The following is a 19,492-nucleotide window of genomic DNA, read 5'->3' as shown; positions in this document are numbered from 1 at the left end:
CAGATGGGGCTGTGAGTGACATGACCTGGTTTAAGAGATCCCAGCTCAGTCAGACTAGATGACCTTTAAAGGTCTCTTCCAACCCAAACCATGATAGGATTCTATTTAGCTTTTGTTTGAAAGCACCAAGACTGGAGCTTAATGGAGGGGGGCACCTGATGCCTTTATTTGATAAGAAAAGTGATCCCTTGGACATCTGCCTCACCTGCAGCAGCTCCTTGGCAGAGCCTCTCCTGTCCACGTCCATCTCCAGGCAGCAGTTCAGGAAGTCTCGGAACACGGCCGAGAGCCGCTCCGGGTTCTGCAGCTCCGGTGTCCCGTTGGTGGCGATCAGATACAGGGCCTGCACACAAAGGGAACAGGAAAATGTTCAATCCACACCCACAAATACTCACACACGCCCTATTTTTAAGCTCCAGTCTAAGCAGTTTCTTCCCTGGCCTAGGCCTGGAGATGACTTTCATATATCAACAACAACAACCCCAAAAAAACCAAAAAATCCCTGATGCAGTCACAGCCATTCCAACATCAAAATGATCTTGCCTTGAGAGCTGATTCCATTGGCTGACTTAGTAGAAACTACACCAGCACATTTAATTCTCAAGTATTGACACAGCTTTACAGGCCATTTTAAAGAGTCTAAGTATATTATTTCAAAGGATTATTACATAAAATGCATCTCTGCAGTGCTCACTGGTCCCTTAAGTATGGCTTCCACAAAACAAAATTCATCAAGTTTTTTTGCTCTGTTCTTGATAAAAAATGGTGACTAGATAAAATAAGAAATCCATCAGCTTATTCCTTGAATAAAAAATCAAAAACATCTGCAGTCTCATGTTCAACAGACATGTCAAGTTGCATGCATTAATATATTATGATGGAAAGGCATAATTGGGCAGACAGGACCCACCTTCAACTATCTTTCAGCACTCTCTAAATTCCAAATCAGCTTCACTTATATGGTAAAACTTTTAATAGTCTCATCAGAAAAAGGAGTAATTCCGTCCCTATGGTAACCCTCCATTAATTTTAATACTCAATTAAATGCATTAATGACATCCCCATCACAGAAACTGCAGGAAACAGGAGGTTTTGGCAGCTGGAATGCTGAAGGCTTGGTGGCATGGAGCAAGTGGCTTGGGCTATGAAAGAAATGTATTTACTGTATATTACAAGAAATGCAATAACTAGTGTGCATCATCAGCTAAAAAAGTTTTGCTGTAAAAAGCAGTCTTGCTTTATAAACTCTTCTGTTTGGAGGCAGCTGAGACCTCAAGAATATCTGACTGTGAATTTGGTCAGAAACAGAAAATCCAGTTATCTTTCTAACAGCTGACCTCAGGCTTCTTGAGGAGCTCTAATCAACATTTGAGATTAAGGAAGCGGGGGATTTTCAAGTTTCTGCACAGGTACATGTCACCTCTGAGGTTCTCACAGTGATGCAATCACAGCTACAGCAGATGCTGATGCTGGAGGAACACTTTTTTAGAAGGGGGCCTTTGTAGAACTAGTTCAAGCTGATGTGAATGGGATTTTATCTCAGGGAAGACAAAATACAGCACAGATCAGAAAGACAGCAGTATCTGACATTTCAGCCTACCCTGAGAGGATTTTCATTAAGGTAAGGAGGTTCTCCTTCCACCATTTCTATTGCCATGATCCCGAGTGACCAGATGTCCACCTTGGGGCCGTATGCTTTTCTTGTTACAACTTCTGGTGCCATCCAGTAAGGAGTCCCCACCATTGTGCTCCGTTTACTCTGCTCAGGGGTGATCTGAGCACAGAAGCCAAAATCAGCTGAGGAGAAAAACAAATAATTGTTAAAGCCAGCCTGAATTATGAAATCAAGCAAAAGAACCCGCACTTTAAGTCTGAGAATGCACTGGAATCTAGCTGGAAAAGCAGCCATGCTGTGTTTCCTCGGGGCTGTAGCCAAGGTTAATATGGAATTGGCCACTTAAAGAAACCCTCAAGTTTCATTTACTGGCTTTTACTTCATCACTTGAAGCTTTGGACTGTAACTCCCTCCACTCTGGAGGGGTCACACACAAAGCAAAGCCACTCCTGCTGACTCTGTTTCTCTCTAGACCTCTCTGCAGCTGTGCCCTCAGAGCAGGGGTCCAGCAGCACCACCTTTGGCCATCACTCAACAGCAATCCCACACCCCACACCCAGGAATGCTGCACCTGACCAGGAATACCTACTCAATTTGACAGATCCATCCATCCCAAGGAGAATATTGTCGCTTTTGATGTCTCTGTGGATCACTTGGTTGGAATGAAGGAAATCCAGGGCTTGCAGGCACTGATAAGAGAAAAAATAAATGTAAGGGTAAATATTCAATACATGATTTCATCACATGAGAAAGGAAAGAGCTCTATGAGATTTCCTTCCTAGGGGAATGGTGAAGATTGGCAGAACACGTGCAGTCAAGAGAGGAGCTTGCTGCTCCAACACTGTGAGAGTCGTGTCCTTCTAGGGGAAGGCACACAGCAGCTTTTGAAAGGGGAACATCAATTACTGCTGCAGACTGCCCCTGCAAACACAGAATGGCTGCTGCTGCAGTGGATTGCTCTCTCTTCTCCACACAATGACAGCCCCACAGAAGGAGCAGCCCCGTCCTGCCGTGGCAGCAGAGGCACAGGGGGCCCTCACCTCCCGGCACACAGCGGCGATCTGCCCCTCGTCCATGCACGTCTCGGTGACAACGTCGGTCAGGGAGCCTCCAGCCAGGTACTCCATCACCACCCACAGCTCGTCACCAACAAGGTAGCTGGAAAAAAAACAATCCTGTGCAGATCAATATGCTAAACTAATCAATAATCATCACCCACAACTGATGGGACTCCACCACCACCCACAGCTCCTCACCAACAAGGTAGCTGGAAAAGAAACAATGCTGTGCAGATCAATGTGCTAAACTAATCAATAATCATCACCTACAACTGATGGGACTCCATCACCCACAGCTCGTCACCAACAAGGTAACTGGAAAAAAAAACAATCCTGTGCAGATCAATATGCTAAACTAATCAATAATCATCACCCACAACTGATTATTGTATCCAGATCACTTGAAAATGAAGACAGAATAAAAGGAAAAGGACATTCCTTCTAGGCTACACCGTTCTTGGAATCTGCAGAGTCTACATGGGAAAGACACATCCATGAAAAAGGAGATATCTTAGGTGACAAGCAAGTGAAGAATGCACTTCAGTAAGATAAGTAACCAAAGGTAAATCTGGAACCAGGACATGCCACCAGCTGCTTCATCATCTTAACCCATGAATTCCATTATTAACCCCAGGAATGAGGCAACACAACCTTCCCAGTTATCCACGGGAGAAGGGTGTGTGTGGGAGATGAGGACCACCGAGGACAGAAGGTGGTCAAATGCTTGGAAAACCCTGCACAACACACATTCAGAAACAGGAAAGGCCATTAAAAACTGTCAAATTAGGTGTTTCTGGAAATAAGAACTTAAGTCATCCTGGCATCCTCAGCAATGGAAAACAGTGGGAACAGCCCAAAGGAAAGAATTTCTAGGTTGGTTTGTCAGCACTTTGCACAAGACACAGAAAACCTGATCAGCTTAAAAAAACCCAAACCCCAGAACAACAAAACAACATGGAAATACTTGAAACTCTTGTTTTAGTAAGATACAGTTGGTCCAGGCTTTTGAAAACAGACTTCAAACTATTTTTGCCAGAAAAGACTAATGCAGAGCCAATGCAATCTCCTCCCATCCACTGGAGATGAGTAGAAAAATAACAAAGAGCTCCATGCTCTGCAGTGATCAAAGGGTTTTTTTACCTTTGGCCTGCAGTGGATAAATGAACATTCACATCATAACACCAGAACAACTTACCTGTCTAAATAGTTAACAATATTGGGATTCTTATTTTCCCTCATGACCAGGATTTCATTGATAATTAGTTCCTTTTTGGGCTGCTGTTGGAGATTCATTTGCTTTATGGCCACCTAAAATGACATTTATGGTATAAATATATAGAGTTAAATTGTGTATTTAGACCAACATTCTCTGAAAACCACAACTTGATGCACAATGGGGAATACAGAACAATTTCTAAACCAATACATTTATACTGGCAATAAAAATTATCTACTTTTTAAGGGCACAAAAGCTTGTTGGGATTTCTTAGTAGATCTCTCTCCATTAAAAAGAAACATTCAGGAATAATGTAACATGGTACCAGGGTGGGATAAACAATGCTGTGGAGAGCACCAATACTTTCTGAAGACAGAGTAAGTAAAAAAATTAATCCCTTAAAATTTGCCTTAAAAGCCATGGGTGAAGCATCCAGCCAAGCACAGAGAGCACCAAAGCTCTTATTGATTCTAGGAATTCACAGGCACCTTTTCAGGCATTTATAAAAACCTCAGATGCAGCACATGGCCACAGTAAGTGTTCAGTTACTGAGCACAGAACCACACCGCCCTAAAAGAGCTTTCACTGGAGAGCTGAAGGCAGCAGATGATGGATTTTGCCAGCTGACATTTGTCCACGCTTCAGAGAAAAAACAGCCTGTGCAGGAAAGCTCCACTGCCACCCAAAGCTCACCCCAGAGGGGAAAGCACTCAACTGCTGCAGAATCTGCTGGGATTTTGGACCTTACCTCTTGTCCTGTGGCGATGTCAATCGCGGTATAAACAGTTCCTGAAGCCCTGGAAACAGAACAGCAGGAGAAACTGAGACACAGCTCAGTCCCTGGAGGTGAAAGCCAGCCCAGACAAGAGAGCTCTGCTGCCTGCAGTGTTTGCAAGGGTTCACCCACTCCTCAGCCCTCTGCCACACAGGCTGTCCAAGAGAAAACTCAGGTCCAACATGAAGAAAAAGGGCTGGTGCACATCTCCAGTGTACACTCTACATGATTTTAATTCAAAACCTAAGGGGGAGGAATGTCTACAAAAAGTGGAGAACAGTATGTCTAATTCTTTTCCATTTTGCTGTGTTGAATTTAGTTTTTTCCCCCTTTTTCTTTGTGTGTCTGTGAGTGTGTTTTTTCCATGAAATGTAACACACAATCCAGTTGGGCCTTCTCACACCTTCAAATTGAATCCATCTGCCAAACTCAGGCAGTGTCACACAGTCACTCTGAAAATCCTGAACATATGACAGCCATTTGATGGAAAGATCTAAATACAGCTTTCTCCAGCATGCAGTAAACAATTTTCCAGCCATGCTGCGGGGTCACAGCTAGAGCAGGTTAAGGCATCTATTACTTCACACACAAACTGAGAAGGACTCAGAACAGAGGATACTTAGAGAGCTTCTGTGTGTGTCAAGAACCGTAGGCAGCTGCTTCTGCTGGGTGCACCCAGCATGTGAAGGACTCTTGATGGAGCCCACGTGTTGCTTTTGTGGCACACACAGGTGGGGCTGCAGAGCCACCACAAACAACTGGTGTGCTCCCCACAGACCAGGCAGGGGGGGCTCTGGTTTGCCATCTGCCTCTCCTTCAAAGATGAAGGATTCTCCCCCATAATGATGTGAAGGGCTGAAAAGGCCCCAGGCAGAGGTAATTCCTTGGGGTTTCAAAGCAACAAGGGGCTTGAAAACCCTTCTGGGCTAAACCACAGCTTTGCACTGCCATCCTTTAAGCAGCCCATGTCTGCAGGGGCAGTGAGGCAGTGGAGAGCCAGGGAGGGAATTCTCACAAGCAGGAATCTGCATCCAGCAAGTGTCCCAGTGACTCAAAGTGCCAAAATCAGTTTGCTCCTTTCACATGATCCCCTGGCTTGTTTGTTTACCTGCAGGCTGAAATAGTTCAGAAGCAGTTTAATTCAACAGAGACCTTATGTCTGCACTAAGAGCAATATTCTCATTGGGCATGCTAGGCATTCCTTTAATATAAAGGCAAATGCATTTCCCTGTGACTAATTGACAAGATTAACCCAATTTGTTTTCATAAGAAGTCAACAATATTTATTCAGAATTGCTAACACTGTGATGATTCTCCTGAGCAAAGTCGTATCAGGCTTTATTTCAAAACAGCTCCAGAAACTGAAATGCTTTTGGAATGCTCCAGGCCACCTGTGAGGAGTTTAGATAAAGGTAGTTTAAGTAGAGCTGTGAATTAATGGCAAAGGCTTCGTGATTCTGCATTACAATCTTTTACTTCTAAGTAACTAATTTCTGATCAGTGACTTTTAATCAGTTCTGCACCTTGTTTGCAGTGCAGGCAGGCAGGTGCCAGGACTCCCCACTGATCTGTGTCCCTGTGATGCAGGGCAGCACCAACCAGGCTGCCCACAGCTCCCTGCTCAAGAGCTAACACTGCTTGAGCAAACACAGCCTCTTTATCAAGTGCTACTTAGAACCAAGTTTCCTCTGGTGTCAGCAGCATTTTCAGTGCTCAGCTGGAGGCACACGAGGGAACAGGGCCTCAGCACTGACCTGTTCTGCAGCACAGGGCTGCTCACTGCTGTTCCCTGCAAAGTGGCTGTAAAACCATGGCAGTATTTATGAACTCCCCAGCTACGTCAGGGAAGGTACAGGTTAGATATTAGAAAAAAATTTTTCACTGAAAGAGTAATAAAGCACTGGAATTGTCTTTGCAGGGAGGTGGTGGAGTCACCATCTCTGGATGTGTTTAAAAAAAGACTGGACATGGCACTTAGTGCTATAGTCTAGCTGAGGTGTTAAGGCATAGGTTGGACTTGATGATCTTAGAGGTCTCTTCCAACCTCATTATTCTGTGATTCTGTGCAGGAAGCCAGCAAGTGCGATGTGCTGGACACACTGCTGCTCTTACATAAGCAGCTGCTCCCTGCCTGCAGTTCTCTGAGCAGCCACACCTCTCCATCCTTGCAGAGCTCTCATTAGCAGCTGCTGAAAGCCTGCTCACTTCCAGCACTACCACAGCGGCCTTTGGCATAGCTGCAGCCACTTCACTGCAGAGGTGGCACTCAGGAACCTGCACCTGCCTTAACTGAGCACATCAGCACCTGCTGGGACAGTGCCACAGCCCTGCCCTGCTGCAGACACCCAAACCCCAGCCACGCTGCACTCTGGGTCCTCCTGATAACCCTGCTTGATTAACTTTCTGATGATCTTCCAAGTAAATTGGCCTGCAGTGTTGGAGGCATGAGTTCTGGCAGCACAGTCACTCCTCTCCAAGGAGGCTACGAAATCTTCAGGCTGCACTAAAAGCTGGAAATCCCTTTAGACACCCTTTTAGGCCACACACCAGCCACTTGTCCTTCCACCAGCTGTCAAGGCACCTTTGTACAAGCTCAATCCTAGGACTATCAAAAAAAAAAAAGACTGTGAGGGTGATGGTCACATTCTCACAGTGACAGCAATAATCTGTTTATTCTGCTCTCACTTGTTCAGCTGACACTTCTTTTCTAAGAAACAGGCACAGCTTGAAGTATCCACTGACATTTACAAATGACAGTAAGAACCAAAGCTCTGGGTAGGAAGCAAGCTGGAATTTCAGAAAGGGTTTTCATACAATGAAAGGAGCATAAACACCTTCCCAAAGAGCCCTACCAAACCAGAGAGATCTCAGATAAAACCTGCCAGAAAAGGAGCATGAGTGTGTGTCAGCCTTTCTGCAGCACATCAACCATCCTAGGTCAGCAACTGGCTACTCTGAGCTCAAACAAAACAGTTAAGGCAGAAAAATCTCTCCTGATGCCAGAAAAAGCTCCTGTGCTCCCCTGACAGCAGTGTCCTGGTGTTACACAGATGGTGCCAGCCCTCCTGGAACGACAAGGAAACACTCACGGTGCAGGCAGCCCCTATTTAAAATGCAAGGCAGATACCTGATCTAGAGGTAAGTTCTTTTGTTCTGCTTCTTCACATAGGAAATATTGCAAATTGATCCAATTTACAGCAGGCAAAGCTGGGTTTCAAAAGGGAATGGCTTGGGTGATTATTTTCAATAAATGCCTAGAACCTGCAGGATCCACAAGACATCTGCCATGAGGCAGATGATGTATTTTCCTCTGAAGTGCATTGGCACTGTGTCTATTGCTGAATTTTTGGGTTTTACAACCCCTGCTAGAAAAAAGAGCTTATTATTTCATCTCTGGTTTCAATTTCCAAACTATGTGGTTATAAGCCTGACCACTGAATATTGTTTTGCAAATATTTGAAATAAATGTTATTGAGAGCTGTCAGCTAACAGCTATCAGGTGATAAATTAGTATTTTAGGTAATGTTTTTTTTCTCCATTCTTGACCATGGTCATATTATTTTGAGACATACAAAAATGATTTCTCCTAAGAAAATAAGCACACAAGAGCCAGGCACTTGAGGGACAGGAGATGTTTCAGGCCCTGCTCCTTGCTGTAGGTAAGACACTGTCAGCATCAAGCTGTCTTTGATGATTACTTCTGACCACAGTTATAAATTCTGTACTGAGAGACAGGAGGATCTAAACCTGATCATACCTGAACATGTTTGGAGCTTGCCTACCTTCATGTTTGATATTACACACCCAAAACAGCTGGCCCATGGTTTTGCACAAGTAATGGGACATGACTTACCCTTGGCCAATTTTTTCAAATCGAGTGTATTTCTTCTTAGGATCTCCCACGCTCACAATGCTCCCTGAAAGAAACAAAATGCAAGATTCCCAAACCAGTCCTGTTTCTTTATTGAAGCCTTTGGATTTGTTTGAGTCTATCAGATTTTTGGCTCTTTCATTAGACACAAACAAAATGTCCTAATTACTGCTTGCTTTCCTTCCCATCAGAATCCCAGCATCTCCCAATGGGCAAGAAGGTGTCAAGGAGGGCAAGGCTGAACTTCAGCTCTCAGTGGCACCAACTCCACAGGGGGTGATGGGGTCAGACTGTCCCCATGGGGTGTCCCCCACCCCACGAGTAAATCCAACACTGCTCCCACTCTGTGCAGGGCTGGGCCACAGGAACAGGCTGTGCCAGGTGCTATTTTCAGCAATTTATTGGAATGGTGCATCTCCCAGAACAGATATCAGAAGTTCATGGTTCACTTCAGAAAAGAGTACAGAGAAGAAGAAAGATTTTTTTTAAATTATTTTCCAAATTTGCCACTAATTTTGAAGTTCAGATTTCCAGAGTTTTTCCTCGAGAGTTGGGCAGCTGCTTATCCAAGGCAGCTGCTTGTGGCTGGTTCCCTGTGCTGAAGCCAATGTACATCAAACAGCAAAACATTAAAATCAACAAAGTGGCAGGTACACAGCTCCCACCCAGACAAGATTAACCTATCAGCTATTCTGATGTCTTTAAGCACTTTCCTTTATCAAATCCTAAATTAAGTGGATAAGAAAGCTGAATTGAGCCAGTTCTGTTTTAGTTATCACTAGAACATAGTCATGATTTCATTAGAGACAGAATTTTATTTGATCTTATCTCAGTATTACAGGCTTTACTCACTAATAAAACTCTAAAAGCTCTAGAAGAACTCAAGTTATTTCAAGCAGAAAAGAATTATGAAAGCAATTTTAGATCTAAGAGGGCAGGGGACATCTCCCTAAAAGTAGCATAGGAACAGTTGTGGGGTGAGTAGGCAAGGTGGAGCAGTCAAGCAAGTTAAAACAGAACAAGCACCACACTGCTTAAATACAATTAATTCAAGATTCTAATAAAAAGCATCATGCCTGTTTTCAGATAGCTTCATGAAAGCACAAAAAATATTTTCATTGCCCACATTACAATTTGCCCAAGGCAGGCATTCAGACCTTGCTCAATTGGTAGCAAATTGTTAAGAAGAAAAAGCATGAAAGCATGTAAGATTTCAAAGATATAACCCTCAAAAACTCCAGGGCTCAGTCCCAACCTGGCATATTCAGCAGCCTGAATAAATGACAGATATACCTGAGCTCATGGATGCAGGGTACCTGCAGATCTCATGGGGGAAACCTGCCTCAAACATTCAGCATCAGCTGAGGAAGCAGAATTCCTCTCTCTATGAGCTGTTCTCTCACTGCCTGCAGGGAGCTGTAAATGACTCTGTGACACTCAACTGAGAGAAACATTTGGTACAGCTAATGCTGGCACATGCAGGAAATCCAGTGCTCTGGCAGGCTGCAAACACCCCATACATACTCAGCTTCTCCAGGATCTCCTCATCTGTCATCTTGGACTTTTTTCGCTGCCGGTCTGTGTTTCTGTACAGAGTGTTTGTGTTGGAGTTCTCAGGCTGGGGAGTGGTGGCTTCTTTAGCTGGTGCTGGTGCAGCGGCAGGTTCAATAACAGAGCGGGTGTAGATCTGTGACAAGGAATTATTTTGTGTCAGGAGGGTGGGTGGGAGGCTGAGATCCCCCTGAGATCCCATTTCTAGTACAAACCCTTAGGAAGATCGTGTCAGCCACATCCAGGACTCTAAAACTGGATTTGCTGTCCATTTCTCAAACTGAACAAGCGAAAAATGAAAGGTTACAAGTTCATGGCCAGTTTCATGTTCAGTTTTCATGGATTTTCCATTTTCTTTCCACGGAGAGGGGCAGGTAGGACAGTGTCCTATGTATCTTGCCAGGACATGAACTTCTTGTTTGGGCTGCTCTCCCTGCTGACAGGGAGCCTGCACAGCTGCAGAAAGTGGCACACTTTCACATTTGCAGCATTAAAGGACACGATGGTACCTCTTACCTTATGTACAAGAGGAAAGTCATGGTCCCCACCAGAATCCCAGGAAGCTTCCATGAATGTGGAAGTTCCAGCCTGGTTTTCCCAGTGCCAGAGGCTGGAGTGAAGCTCCATGACAGGATTTCCACCCAGGCACCTTCAGCTCCACGCAGCAGCTGCTACAGCTCTGCCCTGCACAAACACAGACCTAAGCAAAGCCTGCACTTACTGATTTTGTGTGTTCAGGCCGTGGGGCAATGACAGGCGGAGGTTCATTGTCATCTTCCTCCTCTTCATCATCTTCATCCTCTTCTTCAGACACAGAGGGAGCCAGAGGAGGTTCTGATGCTGTTTTTGTGCTCTGTGGGCAGACAGTGCTGTGAGTGACAGTCACTGCCCTGCCACTCTGAAGCTTTGACAGCTTCCTACTCCCTTAGTCCTCCTGGACACCAGAGGCCACTCTAGGCATGCACGTGCTCCTGTGGGCCTAAGGTCTGAGTTAAATTCAGCACAACACCTAAAGATTGAGGAGCACTGAACTCCTCCAGTCCCAGCTACTGCTCACAGGCAGCTCAAGTCATCCCAAATCTGCTGGTGAAACAAAAAAGTGAAAATGCACCTTGTGAAGTGTTTACCAACTGCTACAACAGAGCACTCAGAGAGCTGAGGCAAATCAAAGGCACCACTCATCACATCCACATCTGACTGTCCTCTCTTTAAAATGCCACCCCTTTGGTCCAGTAACACCAGCCAGGGAAGCCATGGCACACAGGGAGACCTGAGTGGGTAATTTTGGAAAGCTGTCGTGCTGACTGTCTCACTGCTGCCTCTGTCTGCGAGACAAAAACACAACAGCATCTGCCAAGGTGTCCACACCCACTGCAAAAGCTTCTGAGAAGGCTCAGCCTGCTCTGGGAGCACCACACTTCCTCTGAGAAGTGTGTTTTATTAAAGATAAGGGAAGTGTGATTGAAAATCCGAAGTGTGAATATTCAAAGATGATTTTCATTTCATTATACACACTTGACTGTGTAATCACAAACCTCACATGAAGCTGCTTAACACTTTAAAATAAAAGCCAAATCCCCACTCAGTCACTTGCTATTTAATTCACTAACAATAACCCTAATAAATTTGGTCAGTATTAATGTGTATGTCACTCCTACATCTCTGGGATTGCTATTTCAATCCAGCATTAATTAGAGTGGATGGTTATTTAAAACTTTCCTTCAATGGGTTCCAGTGAGTTACATATCAATTACAATCTTATTTATATTCAGTTACATATCCAGCTGCACTAAGGAGAAATCATGAAACTTGATAGAAATGAGATTCTAAATTTTCAAAACTAAATTAAAATGGGCTCATTAGGCAGTGCTGCATATTGTTGTGAATGATAGGGCTGAAACCAGGCAGCAATCTTCTGTCTGCTAAACCAGACTCTCACCTTTTAAAAGATCTCAAACAGAAAATCATAAATCAGCCAGGGAAAGCTCACGGCTTTCTCCACAACCCTTAAACACCAGGAACAGCAGGAGTTACTTTCCCACTCACCGAGGGATGGGCTTCTATGTATCCATGGGCACTTTTATCTGCAATGAGCAAAGGAGAATGAACCAGATCCTGTTAGAACAAAACTCTGCCTGTCTGGGGAAGCCCACAGAACAAGTCACCCCAAATAGAGAACGTTTTTCTTCCACATCATTCCTTCAGGAACAACAGGAAGAAAGAAAACGGGACAAAATTCTAGACTGTATCTATTTTTTGCCCTGTTTGCCAGTAAATAAAGCAAACAGAAATTTGGTCAAGAAAATGCAAATTGTTCTTTAACAGTCAATGCTTCTGTTCCACCCAAGAGCTAAAGCAGCTTATTCTCCTTTTCTTCTTGTGTTTTGGGGTTTTTTTCAATAAATTGCACACATTCATTCTCATTAGCCTCCTGACAGCATTTCCACAAAATGCTTCCTCAAAACCCCCCTTAGTCACCACAGCTCTATTCTGAAAAAGCATGAGAACAGCTCCTGGGTTTGGGAGCACACCTGAACTGGTTTGAAATTTGCATTTCATCAAAAAGGGAATTGCTATTTCAGCTCACAGTAAGCATCAAATTAGTCAAATCCTTTAATTCTAAAATTTGGGGGGGAAAAAGCTTCCTCTCAATCCTGAGATAAGTGGACAGACTCCACTGCCACAGACAGACCTGTGCAGGAAGTGGAACCCCAGCAGTGACATCCCAAATGCTGCCCACCCCCTGCTGGCCACAGACACCCTCTTTTCTGGCTGACGTTGTTTACAGGCACTCGACCAAACTATCTTAATGTGCTTCAAAATCTTGGTTATTTCTAAAAACTAGCAACAAAGCAAGGTCACCATTTCAATCACGTTTGGGGGGGAAAAAGCAGAAATGGAATTAATTTCAGGAGTACTCCACAGTGTGGAATTGGTTAAGGTTGCTTCCTGACCACCTGAATGTTGAATTTTGTTCTGACTGGTTTTGGAGCCCTCCACTTACCTCCTGACGTAAAGCTCATGTATTTCTGGTTGTTAACTGTTTCTTTTGAATCATAAAACTTGAGAACATCTAGGACAGCCTGTGGGTTCTTCTTCTGCTCCAGTTTGGTTATGTTGGAGGTCTGTAGTAGCCTGGCCCACTGCTCTGGAATGCCCTGCAGATGTCGAGTGGGAACAAAGTGGGTTTAGAGTATTTAAAATCTGCAGCCTCACAGATCTTTATCAAGATTCCATGCTTGCTGTAAGATTACTTGCAGAAATTTTGATTTTTGACACCTTACAATTAAAATTAGATGCAATCATTTCTTCTCTATTGAAAAACTAGCTAAAACCAGGACCCAACTTTAAAAAGAAAATAAAGTAATGACTGTGAGAGGAAAAAGAAGGGCATGAAACTTCTCTGGAGATCAACTCTGCTCTTCCATGGAATAATGATTTAAGGCTTAAGCTTGTTTGCCTGGTGATTCAGGGCAGACATAACAAGACTATTCTCTACTGGTGGACAACAGAGTGGTTTTTAGGAGCTCTACAGTGGACTTTCCATGCTTGGGAATGCAAACACATTTTGCTGAAATGATCACTGCTGTCTGATTCTAAGGTAAACCCCACCCTGACACAATTAATTTTCAGCATACCAGGGAACACTGCAGGGTAAAGAATCTGCCTTTCAGCTCTCAAAATCATCACACTGAGGTATGCCACAGCTGCAAGGATGTCTCTACATTCTCTACTGCAAACATACAGAAACCAGGGACTCAAAAACAGGCTGAGAGTGCCAAAGCCTTGCATGAATTCTTGGACACCTTAAGGGTGAGCTGGAATTTGACAATTGATGCAATCACTAAAATCCCCAGCTCTACACTGAAATTCTGTTGATGAGAACTTGTTTAAGTTATCCAGGATAATTCCCTAGATTTACCATTTTCCCCCTTTACTGCAAACTGACATTGAGCAGCAAACTGCAGGGCTCACTGCAGGAAAAGCGTGCCAGCCCAATCTGCTTTCACACAGCTTCTTCTCAGGAATTGTCCACAAAACAACCTGTGACATGGGCCTCCAAAGTTTAGGATAGATGAAAAAAAAGTGGGAAAAGCCAAGCAACAAATCTACTGCACACACATCCACCTGCTGCAGTGCTAGGACATCTCAAAGAAGCGTTTGGGGCCTGTGACGCACCTCTGGGAGCCTCCCTGGGCACATCTGAGAGCCATAGAGATCTGGCTGCAATGCACGTAAATAAAGAAAGAAAAGAAAGTTAAAACAGAAGGTGGGAAAACTCAGAAGGTGGCAGGAGGAGGAAACCAATGGGCCAGAATGAGCAAGTCCCATCTAAAATGGGAGTTTACGAGGTGGATACCAAATAGATCAGGTGGCAGACAGGCTACAGGAAGGCGGGTTTAGGGAGACAGAAAAATCACAACTGTTCCAAAGTTTGGAAGCATCATTCCCCCTCCTCTTGCTTTTGAACAGTTTTTCTCTCCTCATAAAAATACATTCCTGAGAATTAATGGCAACTGACTAGAAAAATTACACGTGATTTTGCTCATAATTTAAAATAAAAAAAAACAAAAGGGAGAAAGATCTGGGCTTTGGCTGTTTGACTGGGTTTGAAGCCAGAATACCATTTTTCAAGGGCTCTATTAAAGTTTTTTCTAGGTTTGGGGGTTCTCCAGCCCCAAGATCACCATTTGACCAGTGGAGAGTGCAGATGGTCAAAGTCAGATTGCGAAATCTGGGAGGTTGGGCACTGCCACAACACAAACAATCTGTGTGTGTCAGACTGAAAATTGTAAAGAAATGCTTGATTTGATCAGGAACGTGCAACTTCTTTGGATCTACAGCCACAACTTTTCCCACTTACTAATGTCATAATCTAGAAGCTTTAAAAGTTTGGTGGGTAACCACATTTTCTTCTAGGTTGGTTGATGAGGAAATGGTTTCAAACATGCATGCCTTACAGAAAAACACCCCCCAAAGGCCTGCTAACCACGCTGCCCTTCATTCAGAAAACGCAAATCCTTTTTCAAATAAAGAAACACAAAGCTCTAGCAAGATGCTCCCACCCAACAGTTTCCAGACATTTTTATTCTCTGCTTTAAAAGCCCTGTTTCTTAGCAAATGTGGTTGCTCCAAGCACGGTGAAATGGAGATGGAGTATTCCTTCACGATGGACAACACAGGTTGGTGCTCAAGCCTGAAAGCAGAACTCAGGAGCCCATGCAGGTCTGCATCAGATGCATCTCACAGCAACAGGGGATGCAGCTGGGGCGATGTCTGGTGGCAGAAATGGCCCAATGCATTCACTGCATGTAACCAGAGACAGGCACTGCTGGCACGGCAGCTGCAGTAACTCAAACCAAACCCCCCCGTACGTTTGCACATTGATTGGACACCCCATGGCACTTCCAAACTTCTGAGAGAGGCAGGAGCATGATCACCACACAGGGGAATGCCAGGACACGGCACAGGCTGCTGCAGCCCTTGGCAGGATGCACTTACCACAGCTGACACACAGCTCCCCTCCAGGCTGGGACAAACCACACATGCCTAACGTGGGGTGTAAGCAATGCCTGCACCTGGGACTAGCTGGGACCAGTGTCTTGTTCTTAATGGTGCAAACATTCCCTTCCTTTGATTGAGGATCACAGCATCAAGCCCTGTGCTGGCAGGCTGGGCATGGGAAGGGACCTGTCCCTTTGGTTCGTTTGGAGTTGTCACAGCCTTCCCAGACTGCACCTCCACACTTGAGGAACCAGTGTAACTGCAGAACAGCAGACACCTCACATCTGCTGTTTGGAAAATGATATTTAAAAAGAAACTAATACAGCAACAGAGCTGGACCTATTTAGCCATGCAGAATTGATTTGCTCTGTGTTGACATCATCTGACAGCAAAAACCCTAAAAGATCTCTGATGCTAGAGACTGTTTTGAAACATTGGTAGGTAATAACAATATTCAAAATGATCCAAACCTTGATCCCTGAAATACAGAGTGAGTGTTACAGATAGAAGTGTGTTAAGCCTGACACCCCTCCTTTGATCTGGCAGGGACAGGAACTAACCAGGACCTGGCCAGGGTCAGACCATGAGAGAACACGAGTGGGACCCATCGTGTTTGCCTGGAGTCAGAGGGAAAATGTCTCAAACACAGAATAGAAATAAAGGCAGAAGGCTGAAAGGAAGAACAGGGATAGAATAAGAACAGCTGAACATCCAGAGGGAAGAGAAAGGAAAGTGGGATGGTGAAGACAAACAAAAAGCGATGCAAATGCAAAAAGGAGAGAAACAAAAGCATAAAGTAACATAATATGATATGAAGATAAGGAGAATGGCACTGAAGATTAACCTAAACAATGAAGTGGCTATGGGGAAAGAAAGAGAGGAAAAAAACAAAAATCAGGATAGACAGCAGGGAAAACACAATTTTAAAAGCTTTATGCAAAGTTTTATGCAAAGTTTCTGATCCAAAATGACCCCATCTGGGCTTTTAAAATATGCATTTAGTCAAGCCCTAGGGTTTGACCCAGAATAAATTTTGAAGATTTTATGACATCTATTTTAAAAATCCTAATTAACTAGTCCACTTATTTTAAATGTAGCTGTATTTCCTAATTACTAAGGATAATTCAATTTCACTACTCCTTTGAAGACATGCTGTAATTAAATGTGACTTTTTCCTTCTACTGTTATTCCTATTGTTACTACTGTATTGTTATTCCTATTGTTGCTACTGTAGGACACAGAAAGTTTCTGAAACATCTTTGTGAAACAAAAGCAGCAATCAAAGTACAAAATTACGACAAAATCACATTTAGGGCTCAAATTCTGAAAATCAGCCATGCTTTGTCCAGGCAAATGATTTGTCCCATCCTGTTTGGTGTATGCAGCCAGCACCAGCACAGTCCACAATGGTCATTACACAGCTCATGGTGGCAGCAGAGTTGTTAATGCTCCCTCTCACCTCCAAAACTTAACAAAACCTAAACTCACTCTGCCCCCTCAGCTTTAAGGATCAGTGGTTTCAGCACCCTACCAGGAATGGGAGAAAAAATGCTCTGAAGCCCCTGCACACCTCAAGAGCTTCCATCAGATTCATTTTTCCCAACACTTTGTTGAGATTCAAGAAGCAAAAGCTTCGATTTTATTAATACATAAAGGCTAGGAACACTGATCACCTAGTGTATAAAAATATTTTGAAGGATACTAAATTAAAATGAATGGAATTCCAGAGTGCTGCAGCTTTCTGAGTATCTCCAAGGTTACCTGCAGAGCAGCTGGGGTTTACAAATGTGGAGGGGGCTTTTTATGCTCCCCCAAAGACACTGAGTACCCAACCCTTGTAGCAGCTTGGGGGATTGGCAAAAGCACACACCTACATTCTTCCTAGTTTTTATTTCCCTCAGACACTGCTGACAGTCCTTGGAGGAAGGAAAAAAAAAAAAAGCAGCCTGAATCACAAGTTAAACACTCCAAATCCTAACCCAACAAATAAAAGTCTCTCTCTTCACAGCCTGGCTGCTGTGCTCTGATGTTTGTGGCAATGGGAGGTTATTTTACCATGATGAAACTGCAGTTCTGGTAAATACAGCAGTGACTTACTGTGAACTCTCCAGTGACAGCATCAAATCCCACGTGAATGGTGTGCTCAAAGTCTGAAGGGAGGGAGATCTCAGGACGTTCCTTCTCTTTCTTCTTGTTGGCTAGAGGCAAAATGTTAACAAGCACTTATTTCCAGAACAGCTTTTCATTTAAAACTTTGAACAGTCACGTGTGCTCAAAACAGTGTTTTAAAAGTGGAAAACAAATCAATTAACATCCACCCAACTGGAGAAACAGACCCAGGTTTACACAAGGCCAGCCTGTCAAGCCCTTTTAGGAAAGGTCTACAAGGTGCTATTTTATTCTGTTTTTCTTTCAGGCAATGTGACTGCTGCCAAAGCAAGCTGTTCATGAAGTAGCCTTCTTAGGCTGTCTTTAACCAGTATGATTTCTATTTTCAGTTCTTTTCATTGAGTTTTCATATCTAGAAACTAACTCCTATTTGACTTTGTGGTTCCTGCAGAAGTAAATCCCACAGGACATGCCGTGTGTGTGTGTGTCTGCTCTCCAACAAGGTCTGAATCCATTTCAAAATCAGAGGAAAGGCTTTTTTAGATAACTGTTTTTTCCTACAGGTTCTGTGAAAACCAGCAGCTCATGTGGTGACTCCTCTTCCAAATATAAGGCTGAAACAGCAGCTCTGTTTCAGAAAAGACAGAATATTTCCCAGCAACAGAATCCCATAAATGTCTGTGCAAAATGTCTTAATGCTCTCAATTAACTAAGACATATGATCATAAAATGCAAGCTTTATTAGTCTACAGAATTTTTTTTCTTTTTAAATCACTCCACCAGTATTCCCAGAGTGTGAAGTATCTTACTTAAACAGGCAGACCTGAAGTCAGTAAATCTGCATTTGCTTCTCATCTCCCTCCCTCTTTACTTCTGAAAGCACCATCCCCTGTGGTCACCCATCTCCTGCAGCTCTGGCTGCTGACAAATGTCACCTCAGCTCAGTTTTACTGACCCTGAGGAAGAATGAGCGGAGTAAAGGCTGAGGAAAGCTGCCTTCACTTTCCTGCAGTGTTTCAATATTGTGTTTGCCAGCTCTGTGGGTTCACCTAGGGGTCCCATCCAGGGCTGGGCTGACCATGCACTGCATATTTCTTATTCCACCTTGCAGTAGAATTCCTCCTTTAGGAGGAAGATGCTCTGCTCTTTGTACTTACAGCCTGTTTTGAATGCTTCTAATCCTTTCTCTGTGTGGCTGCATTTATCCTCATTAAATAATTGTCATCTTTTGTCTGTGCTGCAAACTACATATTGTTCATTGATGAAATATTTTCATTTAGCATTCAGTAAAGATGGCAGCAATATATCAAATACAAATGCAAAGGCTTTCCACTTCTTTTATCACTAAGCTGATATTGTTTAATTTTCAGGACAGACATTGCCAGTTAGAAGATGTCATCTGTGTGCAGATAACAAAACTGGCTTCTTCTACCTCATCATTTGCAAGCTAATGCAGTGAAAATTAGATTTAAGGACTATCAAATTCAGTTCAAAGCAGTGTCAAATCTAGAACCAGATCCTCCTTCTTAAAGACAGATTGACATTTGTTTTGATTCCACCATCAGGAACATCCCCCAGTGACCCCAACCTTTCAAAGATAACCAGGAGTGGCCTTGCAGTGCCATCAGCCCTGCATGGGCAGCCCACCAGCTCCCATGGCACTAGAAATAAAGATCATTCTATTTAAACCTGTAAATAAATAACTCAAAACACACTCCTTTTCACAGATGCATGTCAAAGAATCCAACTGAAATGCTGTTTGCTGCATGTTTAAAAGTTTCTCTTGCTGCAA

The 19,492-nt window shown here is 43.7% G+C and overlaps 1 protein-coding gene across 4 annotated transcripts in view; it reads right to left on the bottom strand.

Annotated features, from left to right (window-relative positions):
• Positions 1–19,492, bottom strand: part of PAK3 (p21 (RAC1) activated kinase 3) — a 112,491-nt gene that overhangs the window by 8,932 nt on the left and 84,067 nt on the right. For all 4 annotated transcript variants that reach the window (XM_063416919.1, XM_063416915.1, XM_063416918.1 and 1 more), the window contains exons 3-14: positions 17,689–17,789; positions 13,091–13,244; positions 12,133–12,170; positions 10,808–10,939; positions 10,060–10,222; positions 8,518–8,581; positions 4,638–4,686; positions 3,869–3,981; positions 2,656–2,773; positions 2,205–2,304; positions 1,601–1,797; positions 206–343 (exon numbers count right to left, since the gene is read on the bottom strand). In XM_063416919.1, coding sequence (XP_063272989.1) covers positions 206–343; positions 1,601–1,797; positions 2,205–2,304; positions 2,656–2,773; positions 3,869–3,981; positions 4,638–4,686; positions 8,518–8,581; positions 10,060–10,222; positions 10,808–10,939; positions 12,133–12,170; positions 13,091–13,244; positions 17,689–17,789 — 1,367 coding nt within the window. The remainder of the gene's footprint in view (positions 1–205; positions 344–1,600; positions 1,798–2,204; positions 2,305–2,655; positions 2,774–3,868; positions 3,982–4,637; positions 4,687–8,517; positions 8,582–10,059; positions 10,223–10,807; positions 10,940–12,132; positions 12,171–13,090; positions 13,245–17,688; positions 17,790–19,492) is intronic.

This window comes from Prinia subflava, chromosome 20 (genome assembly GCF_021018805.1).
Source record: "Prinia subflava isolate CZ2003 ecotype Zambia chromosome 20, Cam_Psub_1.2, whole genome shotgun sequence".
NCBI lineage: Eukaryota > Metazoa > Chordata > Aves > Passeriformes > Cisticolidae > Prinia > Prinia subflava.
This window is presented reverse-complemented; position numbering and strand designations above follow the sequence as displayed.